Raw genomic sequence first — 12,323 nt, 5'->3', positions numbered from 1 at the left:
ATGAACAGCATCAAAGATGGAGTTGGCTGGGACGACCGCAATCGATGCCGACGGATCAGGAATTACAATCGACGAATGCGGTTGCGACCTAATGAATGTGTGGACCATGGCTACTCTCCTACCTCGACTTGGACCTAACGTTCTCCGACTTCCAACTGTCCTGTCGTTAGACTGTACGACTTCCGGATCTTCCGTCACATCTTGGAATGCTCCCTTGCCCGGCGAAAGATAGTCTTGGCAAGCAAGGCTGAAACAATTGCATCGTTAAATTTCAACTTCCATGAACCAAGCCCTCCCGGGTCACTACACGAAGCGCACACCTTGGGTTCTAATCACTTTTGATTTTGTTCTTTTCACTGTCGCTTTTGAAAACATTTAACTGGAACTACTGCTTAGCTCCATTCACTTGGGTTGCGCCTTGGAGAATTTCTCACTAGTGCATCTTCTTCCCATTCTGTTTTCAATAACCTCCTTTAACTATTCTATCTCAAGTTAAATCACGCTCCTCCCAACACCACTAACCAGCTTTTGGACTAGATTTAGGAAGTGGAAATACCCTCTGATATTTTTCACCTGAACGATCACACGCTTCTCTCCTTGACGATTCCAACGAATTCCCACTCGCACGGACCGTTTTCGGGATAGAAAAGTTTTTTTTGTTGTTTAGGTTTCTGCTCCTTTGCCTGAAATTTGAGGTATGCGCAAGAATCTCCCTGTCCGCCGAGGGGCACAGTTCGAGATCGAGATCCTACAAATAGTGGGAGTGCTCGATCCCGGTCGACGAATTTAATTAACTTGTGTTTATTTTTACAGATACCGTTATAGTTACGAACTCGGATTCACGTCAATATGTCTTTCCAGAACTTCGAATCGTTCCAGAACCAGCACCCAGCGGCCGATGCTGCCGCTGCTGCCCCCGGCGCACCTGCCACCGCGGATACCATGGCCGGCCAGGCCGACCCTACCACTGCCCAATTTCAGGGCCCTGCCCCTGGCGAGCCAACGGCCGCTCCCGTTCAGCCCGCTCAGGAGGGAAAGACCACCCTCTGGATGGGTGAGCTTGAGCCCTGGATCGACGAGAACTTTGTCCGCAACCTCTGGTTCCAGATGGGCGAGCAGGTCAATGTTAAGATGATCCGTGACAAGTTCTCTGGGTGAGTACACAGTAATCTCAAACAATGTATGGAAGGCGATCCTAATGTTGGTAGTAGGAGCAATGCCGGCTACTGCTTCGTCGACTTCTCCTCTCCCGCTGCTGCCGCTAAGGCTCTGTCGTTGAACGGAACTCCCATGCCGAACACCAACCGCCTCTTCAAGCTGAACTGGGCCACTGGTGGTGGCCTGGCTGACCGCAGGTAAGAAGCTCAGACGAATTCGAGACCACTGAACATTAACTGACAACCGTTGTTTCCAGCCGCGATGACCGTGGCCCCGAGTATTCCATCTTCGTTGGTGATTTGGGCCCTGAGGTCAACGAGTATGTACTCGTGTCCCTCTTCCAGAGCCGTTTCCCGTCCTGCAAGTCTGCCAAGATCATGACCGACCCCATCAGCGGCATGTCTCGTGGCTACGGCTTCGTTCGTTTCTCTGACGAGAACGACCAGCAGCGTGCTCTGAGTGAGATGCAGGGAGTCTACTGCGGCAACCGTCCCATGCGTATCTCCACCGCTACTCCCAAGAACAAGGGACCTGGTGTCGTTCCCGGCGGTATGGGCATGCCCGGTCCCGCGGGTATGTACCCTCCCATGGGTGCTCCTCCCATGGGCTTCTACGGTGCTCCTCAGCCCATGAACCAGTTCACTGATCCCAACAACACAACTGTCTTTGTTGGTGGACTTTCCGGCTATGTCACCGAGGATGAGCTTCGGTCTTTCTTCCAGGGATTCGGTGAGATCACCTACGTCAAGATCCCTCCTGGAAAGGGCTGTGGTTTCGTTCAGTTCGTGCAGCGCCACGCCGCTGAGATGGCCATCAACCAGATGCAGGGTTATCCCATCGGCAACTCCCGTGTGCGTCTGAGCTGGGGCCGCTCTCAGAACAACTCCGGCCCTGCCGGAAGCCCTTACCGCCCTGCTCCTCCTCCGCCTCCCATGTACCCTTCTATGGGCATGCCCCCTGCCCACCAGTATGGCGGCTTTGCGCCTATGAAGGTTGGTGACCCTGAAGCTACTGCATGAGACTCCGCGGTACCTAGTACAAGCTAGATTGTTAACGAAAATATCTAGTAAAAAAAAGCGTTCCTTTTTTTTGAAAGCCACAGCAGGAGTTTTGCGTCATTTCAATGATGGGTCTTTTGTGTTATAACAAGTCTGCTATTTATCTCTGCGAAAGCTCCCTTCTATAGCTCTGGATGGGCATTCTCTCCTGTGCTACGTATTTCATTACACCTGAGCGCTTTTTTATTTTCTTTCCACTTTTGTTAGCAAGATTTGAGCTCTTATTTCACAAACGATCCTGCTATTTTTTTTTTCCTTCTTGATTGATGCCTTGTTCAACAAACCCCTTCTGAATTCGTTTACGTTCTCCTTTTCCAAATGCCCCTTTTGCCTTTTCTATTACGTTTGTGGCCCCAGGCCCTTGTTATACGTATGACACCTAATCGATTCGTTGATGCGTGTCTTTCCCCTTATATCCTTGGGCAGGCATTCTGCGAAAAGTTCTTATTCTCGAAGCCTTTTCTCATGAAGCAGTCAAATTGAATTATGTTTCCCTATGAGGATGTTGCGTCATGCTTTCTGCTAGACTGGCGGTCTGTACAACACTGTTTCCCTTCAACATCTTCTTTCCTAGGTGCAGTTCACTTTATGGAGTCCAATGCGTTCTCGCTCGTTCAGTGTCTGTCTTTTGTGGTTATGCACCGGCGTTCGGTCGGCTAAGGTGACCTATGCTCTGGCTCGTCTGTTCGCCTGCTCTACTCGCTGCTGCACCCCGGAGTGTCATCATCTGGGATTGGGTCATCTCTCTTTTCTGAATCTTCGTTATTGTAGCTACTGGAGCTGGAATGAGGTTGCTGTTCTACCTGCCCCCGGTGGATCTTCGGTTGAAGGCTACGCTGCATGTTTTCTCGGACGTTGGCGGCAATCTGTGACATCGTGACTGATCTGGGCGTTCTCGTATTTATGATCCATCCTACGTAAATTCGCGTTTTCTTTGTTCTCTCCTTGGCGCGTCCCAGGTGCGTCTGGCCAGTTTGTATTTCAGTCTGTTTACGGATGATTCCCCCTCTCGCTACCCAGTGAGCTGTCGCATCTATATGTTAATTCATGCCCTTACCTGCGATGCTGATCACGCTCGGAGTCGAAGATCGCAAGACCATGGGCCTCGATCGTGTATATGTTACTAGATGGCTACCCAATTGAACGGGGCTTTATTCCTAATCTCCCCCCATATTCGACCTACGTCAACTCTTGAAGTGGTTGTGGTTGAGGTTGAGATTGAATGTAATACTATCTCTTGAGAAGCACGGCAGTCATGCCCCTCGACTGATTACCGTCCCTTCACTCGTTCCTGCCCGCCCATGTCTCCTTGGGCGTAACCCAGACATAAGGCGCCTTACACAGCGCCAAATATGGAAAGAGCCTTTGGGGCGTTGATATCGAGTTCGTCATTTTTTCCCACTTCACCCTTCAATCGTCTCTTCCAGAGGATTCATTACTCCCTCACTTGCTCATTAGTCCCCAATTTAGTAGCCAATGCGGTTTCTTTACTTCTGATATTTTCTACCACTTCTCAAGATCCTTTGTTTCTCATTTTATCCCACGGCAAAGGAAACAACCAGCGTATGTGACGCAGGATGCGTTATGAGACTTGGGATGTGCTTCTCTTCCCTGACAATTCCAAAGTGCCAATCCAAGAGTTCAAGACACAATGCTTTGTGATCAAGGATAGAGGTACGTACAGTATCCGGGAGCTACACAGACTACACACTAATCTTCGGCCGGCAGGATCCCCTTATCTGCACAGTCCTGCTCTTGTAAATCCGGCGCCGTATTGCCTCCCTCAAGGAAACATGGGTCTGCTACCTGTGCTCACGACTTTCATCCCAAGTGTATCGCCGAATACTCCGTTTCGGGTGTCTGTTCATAGCTGGGAAAGGCCTCGGCCTAGTCGACTAATGGAGAGTCTGCTGCAACCCGATGATGCCTTACTTTTTGAAGTCCGGATTTTCATTGATGGTCTTTTTGTCTCGTGAGTCACACCCTCGGCTGTGAACAGCCATTGAATGAAAGCTAATAAAATGAGTTAACTTACTAGTGGTAGCGTCTTTGGCCAGCGGACTAACTGGCCCCATGTCATTGGTAAGTAGACCAAGCCTGACAAGCAAAATCGCCGCCTCCTGTGAGCTGGTCTTTCTGATTGATATTAATGATCTAGATTTAAGTTCAAGTATGTTGTCCCCTCAATACCCTGTGTGAAAGCCACAAGTTCTGAAACAATGTTTCACTAGATATCGACAAGAGCGGAAATCAGGATAACCTGCGTTTCCCGCCATTTCACCAGGAGATTTTGGAGCAACAGCACTGGGACGCTGGTGAGCTTTACGGTAGGATTAGGGTAGTGATCTCTGAAGGCTTTGCTCGGCCACATCGCAACCCACCTTTTGAGCGTGTTAAAGAAGTGGTTGCTTTTGCCTTTCAGCATGCACCTTTGCGTGAGTTGCCCATGGCTCTCTGCACCCTTCAGTTTTCTCAAATCTAAGCACACCAATCTGACAAGCGACAGAGGTATTGGAGTATTCTAGTATTGCTTGGCCCAATGCCTCCATGTGGAGCCGAGAACCCCGTCTCTTCAAATATAACACTAGAGGTGAGCTTAGTGACTTGAAAGAGCCAGAGGATACGCATGCCCACTCGCCCACCCGACATGGAATTCGAGAGTTTGCGACCACAAGCAGCCAGATCAGTAACCCGGCAACACACAGCGCCTGGACATACCGAAGCTATCAAGGACCTATTCCTCAAATTCAAGGCAGCCTCCGAGAATCACGATGGCCCCAACAGGAGCAGCTTATGCCGGATCCCTTTATCGACCCCTATGTGCTTGATCCTTCTGCACGCCACCGAGGTGCGAGACCCTCTTCGGAGGATGTATCTATGCCGGACTATGTTTCAAGTTCAACCAGTAGTCGAGCTATTTCACACATGACCGGAATTAGCTACGAGCATAGCAAGCATCCAAGCATCATTTCCCCTATTGACGAGGAGTCCTATAACCAATTTTTCGAGGTCCTGAGTCCTCCGAAGCCGCTGTCCTGCGGTACAAAAGCGCCCACAAACACGCCTTCCGCCACATTGCCTATGGGTCGAAAGCTCTCCGTTGCAGCTGAAGCGCGGTCGGCACCGTATATTAACAATGGAAATAGAGCATCACTCCCAAAAGATAAATCGCATCTAGGTACTAGAGACGTCTCAGAAGCTAGTGTTAAATCCAACCTGTCCGCCGAGCCTGTTACCGATACTGCAGCAACGAGCAAGCTTTCTGTCGGTCTAAATATCCAGGTTAAAGGCAGAAAAGAGGGAATGGTGTCGGATAAAAAGGAAAACGAGATTACAGTGGAAACTCCGCGAAGGGAAAGTGACAAGGCCCACCATACAGGGTCCAAGACAGCCGTGCGTACCAGTGGAAATCTAGAGACTCCTCCCACTGGATCTAGAAGAAGACGGTCCACGGGTTCTGCTCGCAGGGAAAGTTTCAGTTTTTCTAAAGGAGAGCCGATTCTGCTTTCTCCAGCACAAGAATTGTCTGAAGCAGATGACCTTCTCCGACGGGCTGGTCTCGAAGAACTCCTTGGACCAGGAAGCCACCGTGCAGGTTCTGTAGCCGAAGTGGCCGAGATTGACTAAATTATTCTTATACTTAAAGCTTTCATCAAAAGTTTTATAAGCGCCACCCCTGAGATTTTTTTGTTTCTTTTATTTTTCTTTTTCTTTCTGCCTTTCTGTCGCTCGCTGCTCCTTTGTCTCCTTTGTTTGTCCCCTAAGGATATCCTCACAGGTTTTAGTTCATTCACTCACTCACAGACGATTATTCCAGTAGCTAAACATAGTACACCGATCAGGGCACTATGTCCTCTACAAATAGTCTCTATACTATGCGCCTTTAGGTGCTGTGTTAATTTAATCGGTATTCAGTACGATATCAGAACTGTTAGAGGAGTTCAACAATTATTATATCGGGTAAAGATCTCAAGGGGAAAGAAGACAGGTGTAGGGTGCAGCTCTTGAGGTAACTAACAAGCCATATACAGATGACTGTGTGCGTAATGTGTTTTCTGCACCAGAGTATACAAGATACGCGTAAGGCCGAGGTTACTTTCGTAAAGTCAAGCTCCAGGGTACCAGCTACCTTGGGATCTAGGATGATGGTCATATAAGTGAGCAGAATGCAGCTGCGCACACGGCTTTATACACTTGGCGGGTATCTGATAGCGACTGCGATCATACCCCTTCGAGATATCTCGCATTGCATGAATCAAGCGGAAGACTCGTGGAGCCCTACAGAAGAAACCGGCCAATACAACACTGAGCCATGAGACAGGCCGGCGCAAAGAGCAAGCGGGCCCGAAGAATTGCAACAATCTTCCTGTAGCTAATTGTAGGTGTACTCCGATTGAAGTTTCCGTAATGAAGGACGAACCAATATCCATTGGAAACTGATACCACAAAAAATCATCGACCAGTTACAAGGTATGAAACCTCATACAGAGAAGCGCGAAAGTAAAAACGCTTCGTCCTTTTGCATGATTTTGTGTGCGAATGCTAATAGTGGTTATACTATATAACTTTGCTGTTCTACTTTATTATGGAACAGTCTGAAATCTAGATCGGGCGACTTGATGGTCGTCGTAAATCGATTTCCGACAGGAGGATACACGGCTGCGGCCATATCTTCATTTTCGGGATCATCCTTTCATCGTTTGAGCTCGTGATATTGAACGAGTAAGGATGAGTGGCACTCGAATCACGGCTGAAGAAGCATGTGCTGGGTAGGTAGTTGAAGATTTGATACAAATGGTGGAAGAAGACATGATGGGGTTCGGACACACATGGGACATTGACCTACTGCCGGACGGGTCTAATGGAAAAGCGACCTCTGGCCTCGTGAGTGTGAGCGACTAATTCTCGCTGTATGTAGCATTCTCAGAAACTGAAGGCGAGGTTCTTTTCCTTTGATTGCTGCTTACACCTAAACTTGTGGCGAGAAAGGAGGTTTCAAATGATCAACCAATCTTCATTACAATGGGCCCTACGAGCACATGGACGTTGCCAACCTATGTGCCGAGTACAAGTCAAGCTTTTTACTTTGTTTAAAGAGAAGCCAGTCAGGTATCATACTTTGCTAAAGCGCATAAACCAATTTTCAGAACAGAAAGGAAAACCTCAGTCTCTCTATCTTTCAAAACCAGTACCAGCGGCAGCAGTACATTCTGGACCATTTCATTCTGGATTCCTTCTTGTTTTCGTCTTTTTTCCAACTCCAAAGAAAGAAGGATCTGGATGAGATTTTCGAAGACGTAAATATCTTTTCTCAATTCGTAAACCCATACGGTGAGGAGTCACTAATGACTTAGACAACAACAGAGGACCTCAGCGATAACACCATAATCACAAGACAAAGGAAATAGGGGAAATGAAAGGGATGGAAGGGCCTGGGAAAGCTGATATGTCTGATGAGCCAAGAGCATTATAAGAGCACAACTAACACTAGAGCAAGATCACTCGACGTCGGCCCTGGGAGCTTAAAGACAAAGATTAACCAAATAATAGATATAGTAATAATAAAAGAAAAAGAATCGAATGTCACAGATGTCACAATAACGCAGCCTGAGTACAAGTGGAATCCATCTCAAGGTCAATCGCGTCTCGGTTAAAAAAAGAAAAAAGAAATAAGGGACATGCAATAACGGATACACTTAACGCCAATCTCAGGGCACATATCCAAGTCATGTCGACAGAGACACACTAAAAGAGAACAGTTGAAGCAGATGAGAAAGAGGGGAATTGAACAAAAACCGAATAGCACAAGCCAAAGTTTAGGAATGTACAGAGCAAGGAAGGGTATATGAGAGATAAGAACGAAATATCCGTTGGACTCCTTTACAAGCCATCTCCGGCACCGGTCTCAACCCCATCTGTCGGGTATGATATGTTCGGATCGAACCCAAACCCGGCGGTATCCGCATCTGTATTGAGAAACGTGTCAAAGTCAAAATTCTCCAAGATATCCGGGTTTTCCAGAGCGCTGAAATCAAGATTGAAGGCGGATGCCTATAGACTCGGTTAGTGAGACATTAGGGAATAAAACCATTCATAACAACGTACATCTGGGATACTCAGGTCATTAAATGGTTGTTGACTTTGATCCGGTGGTGGTGGCGGCGGTGGTTGTACAAGAGGTTGGGGTGCAGGCGCAGACGTTGGCTGCTGTGGAGCACTCGTCGTAGCATTTGAGCCGGTCTTGTTGAACGAATTGGGGTGTTGGGGCGTAATCGGTGTCGACGGTGTAGGAGTCGGAGGATGCTCTGCTTCGGAGGAGGGAGTGGCGGCAGTGTTTGCGGCAGTTGCGGCAGCGGCTGCCTTCTTTTGAGGCCGCTAGAAATATAATAAGACACGGCGCAAAAAACTTCATCATGAAAGGAGAATCCATATATCTCTTACCTTGCGGTTATCTTTGGTCTCTTTTTTCTTCGGGGCGGGCTTATTGGCTTGCTGTGGCGTAGGTGGAGCGGGTGCTGTTTGAGGGGACGGGGGCTGCGTGCGACCGGCATTAGCACCCGCCACGGGCGGAGCCTGAGGGGGAGGCATTGTGTTGCGCTCTTGGGGCGTTCCGGTTGTTTGGGTCGCAGGGGACTGTTGCGGCGCCATCGGTTGGCCCTGACCACCTTGCTGCGGCGGCCAGCCTCCGCTCGACACCCGGTTTCCAGCACCCGCAGGGATAGGCTGACCCATTTGAGGGCCACTGAAAGCGGGATTCGAGCTTGGAGGTCGCATTCCGTTGGGTCCTGTCAGACCATCTTGCATGCCTTTCATGAAGAACGCGCCGCCCATCTCAGGTGGCATCTGGCCACCGTTAAAATTCATTGACGCAGGCGATCCACGACCCTGGGCCATTGCGTCACCGCCACTGGGGGAGCCAGGGAGCCCTGTCTGGGGCATCTTCGGAGTGCCTCGTTTCATTTGATCGTTCGGGTTGGGGGATGTGCCCGCCCTGCTGCCTTGGGGAGAGGTGCCTGGTGGCAAAGCCTGCTGCTGCCCAGGCATTGGGGGCTGGCCGTCAGGACGGGCCATGCTATCCTGCTCTTGACGAGCCATCATCAAGCGCCGCTTATTCTGTTGTTCAAGCAACATAAGCTGCATTTGATAATCCTGGAGAGCATGATTCCCATGCTGACCGCCAGGTGTCTGCAAGCCAGCCCGAACCTGGGCCATTTGACCATTCGGTGGATAGTAATCGCCGTTCATCGGGTACATACCCTGGCCATCTGGCAATGGCACCAGGTCCGTCTGATTTGGCATGACACCGGGATTTATCAAACCACCATTCGGCATGCCCTGGTTATTCATTGCTGAGCGAGAGTGGTGAAGAGCTAAATTTTGAGCATATACCTGGATTGACTTCTGCTGCGCAGCAGGGCCCGACTGCTGGAAAGCCTGGAATTGGGCCGGATTCATCGGCCGTGGGTTGAGACCATTTTGCATTAAAAGCGCTTGCGGATTCGGCTGACCGGGCATGCCCTGTCCTTGACCCCGTCCATTGGGGGCTAGTTGCTGTCCGTTCATGTGTCCACTTTCGAGACGGGGCCGTTTCGATGGCGACGGGGCGTTCTCTGCGGACGATGGGGACTGGGGGCGATGGCCGTTCATATCTATATCCGAGTGTTCTCTCTGCATCTGTTGGATCATCTGCACTTGCTGTGTTTTTTGGAGCTGAGCAAGCTGCTGTTGGGAGCTGTTGAGTTAAATCAGCACTACATCACTTGCTATTGTTAGGAGCGAGCATTGGATTCCAAGGAAAGCGTACAGGCCTGAGGTATTGTTTTGTAAAACAGTCTTCTGAAGGTTGGGTGCAACAGATCCATTTCGGCGAAGGTTGAGCTGCTGCATCTGGGCGGGCATCATTGGCTGTTGTCGTAGTAATTGGTTTTGCTGTTGTTCTCGGAAGCGCAACATGTTCTATACAGATTAGAAGAAACTCAGATCTTCGGCAGACAGTGTAAGGGTCTGTACCTGAGTATGTTGGAGGTACTGTCTCACATCATTGCTGTTCCCTTTCTTGCGCTGGGCCCAGAAGAAATCCCAAAAGAGACTGAACCAATCCAAGAGGAAAGACGATTGCTGGCCTTCGCTAGGAAGATTTGGCCGTGGCAGGTCATCAGGTATTTTAATTTTGTCACCATCCTTGCCATCTGTCATCATCGTATCACCATCGACACCGTTCACCTCGCCATCGCGACGGTGGCCTGGGCTTGACTTTATAGGCGGCTCAGTGCTCATTTTGATCGACTCGTCATTCACAAAGGCCCTAGCACACTCGTGATGGCCGCGCTTCAACAAATAATCATAGATATAGGTATTGAGGTTGTTAATCATCAACTCGGGGATATTGTTCACATTTCCATCGTTACGAGGAACAGTCGAACCATTATTGATCATGGGGACCCCTCCCACGGGGCCCCCGGCCCCGGGGTTCATCCCAGCTACATTCATCTGATTCATGGTGGCACTCCAAGGGGCTCAGCCACCCTCACCTATTTCTTGTCGTCGATCAAAGGCGTCGGCGATAGATGGGTTTAACGCGCATCCACCGTCTCGCGGCGCGGAGGCTCACCACAAGATAAGGCGAGGGGCGCGAGGCGATCAAGACGAGTGAATGAAAAAGGGAAGACAATCAGACGAGATGACCGATGCTTCCAACCAGAGGAGTACCGAATTCGGAATTAGATACCGATGCGCAATGGGCCAGAAAGCGACACTGGGGTCAAGATTTGGACAAGAGCGCGCCCAAACAACTTTCTGAATCAACAAAGCGTCGAGTATGGTTCCACTTATTGAATGACAACAGAGAACAAGAAGGTGTTGTGAAGGTTACCCACAAGGGAAAATAAGCGTGGCCCGCTCAGGAGCAAAGGCAAACAAGAAGAATCTGCCGTTACTTCCAAGTGCGGGTAGAAGCACTAGACCACGCTGATTGTAGAATATGGAGGACGTAATGAATGGTCATGAAGATATTAACGAGGAAGTATATCGTTGGTCAAGATATCCAGCCGAGAGAAAAATGCGCGGTAGGATCAACCGGGGGGCGGCGACAAGCAGAAAGACGGGAACGGCGTCGAGAGGACAAGCCAGTCCAAGTCCGACCAGCCAGACTAAGAGAGAATAAACAGAAGATTACCAGACGATGAAAAATTAAAGATCTCAAATCCCCCTGTAGAAAAAGGAAAGAGGAGACACGGACAGTTCCGGTCAGATTAGAGGAAGTAATGGTGGAGGGGGGGGGTGGGAGGGATGAGAGGCAAAGGTCAGGACAAGGTGTAGCGGTGGATCTGAGGTGTTCTGGTGGGTGGGAGGACGTGGATATCAGGCGCGGTGCCTGGAGTGCTGGGCTGTTCAATCACTGCCGGCTGGGCGTGAATCGCTTGTTCGGCGCGGATTATCTATCCCGGAACACGGCGGGAGGGCTGGGAGATGCTATTGTCTCGCGTATTTCTGAGCATGCAATTCTACTTACGGAGGCGGCGAAAAAAAAAAGTGATAGAAACGGCAAAAGGAAAATTAATTACATACCACTATGCAAAGGGTAGCCTGAAGATAAACGCAAAGGTATAGGGAATGAAAATCAAAGCAATGACTCTAGTTAAAAATTCCCTGCAGATCTGCAGGAATGTGATGGGTACAAGGGTTTAAAGATTATGGCGTAAAAAAGCAGGGAAAGGAAAGAGAAAGGGAGAAAAGAAAAGAAATATGAGAGGCAAGGCAGATAGAGAGTATCTTGGTATTGATTTGAAGAACACGCGCAGAATTGTTGACCCGATCTGAGGTAGTGTACAGAGTAATTCAGAGAGTATAGAGACGAGTGGTCGGGTGGGTTACAAGATTCCACAGCGAAGTGAGAGATACACAATATAGAAGTTATTTGGAAAAAAAGACCGATAACTATCTGAAAGCATTTCCCAGAGCCATTGGTTTAAAGATAGAAAATAAAATTAAGTTACAAGAAAGAAATACTGTCGGGTTCGACGTGTAGAGATCAAAAAATTGAAGATACTGATAGGTACATACGTACATGGATTTAGAACACTCAGGGTCAGCGGGCTTGCGTACTTC

The 12,323-nt window shown here is 49.2% G+C and overlaps 3 protein-coding genes across 3 annotated transcripts; 2 read left to right on the top strand and 1 right to left on the bottom strand.

Moving 5' to 3' along the window:
- Positions 1–849: 849 nt before the first annotated feature.
- BDV38DRAFT_286303 (RNA-binding protein) lies at positions 850–2,177 on the top strand (the record flags this gene model as incomplete). The annotated part of the gene is made up of 3 exons (XM_032060640.1): positions 850–1,154; positions 1,212–1,355; positions 1,415–2,177. 3 exons carry the CDS (start codon positions 850–852, stop codon positions 2,175–2,177), a joined length of 1,212 nt encoding a protein of 403 aa, XP_031910025.1.
- Positions 2,178–3,793: 1,616 nt separating this feature from the next.
- BDV38DRAFT_273918 (uncharacterized protein) lies at positions 3,794–5,843 on the top strand (the record flags this gene model as incomplete). The annotated part of the gene is made up of 5 exons (XM_032057759.1): positions 3,794–3,890; positions 3,945–4,188; positions 4,255–4,298; positions 4,448–4,531; positions 4,723–5,843. 5 exons carry the CDS (start codon positions 3,794–3,796, stop codon positions 5,841–5,843), a joined length of 1,590 nt encoding a protein of 529 aa, XP_031910024.1.
- Positions 5,844–7,798: 1,955 nt separating this feature from the next.
- somA (putative cAMP-dependent protein kinase pathway protein (Som1)) lies at positions 7,799–10,809 on the bottom strand. The gene is made up of 5 exons (XM_032051963.1): positions 10,227–10,809; positions 10,021–10,172; positions 8,658–9,948; positions 8,322–8,591; positions 7,799–8,267 (listed from the first exon to the last, which is right to left on the bottom strand). The coding sequence occupies exons 1-5, from the start codon at positions 10,713–10,715 to the stop codon at positions 8,097–8,099; spliced, it is 2,373 nt and encodes a 790-aa protein (XP_031910023.1). The 5' UTR covers positions 10,716–10,809; the 3' UTR covers positions 7,799–8,096.
- Positions 10,810–12,323: the final 1,514 nt, after the last annotated feature.

This window comes from Aspergillus pseudotamarii (assembly GCF_009193445.1).
Source record: "Aspergillus pseudotamarii strain CBS 117625 unplaced genomic scaffold BDV38scaffold_59, whole genome shotgun sequence".
NCBI lineage: Eukaryota > Fungi > Ascomycota > Eurotiomycetes > Eurotiales > Aspergillaceae > Aspergillus > Aspergillus pseudotamarii.
This window is presented reverse-complemented; position numbering and strand designations above follow the sequence as displayed.

Bases quoted from the DNA above. Each gene is read 5' to 3' on its own strand.
- somA (XM_032051963.1), bottom strand. From the start codon at position 10,715: ATGAATCAGATGAATGTAGCTGGGATGAACCCCGGGGCCGGGGGCCCC. The intron at 10,173-10,226 runs GTACAGACCCTT...TAATCTGTATAG, and splicing joins AGTACCTCCAACATACTCAG to AACATGTTGCGCTTCCGAGA. The intron at 9,949-10,020 runs GTACGCTTTCCT...TTAACTCAACAG, and splicing joins CAAAACAATACCTCAGGCCT to CTCCCAACAGCAGCTTGCTC.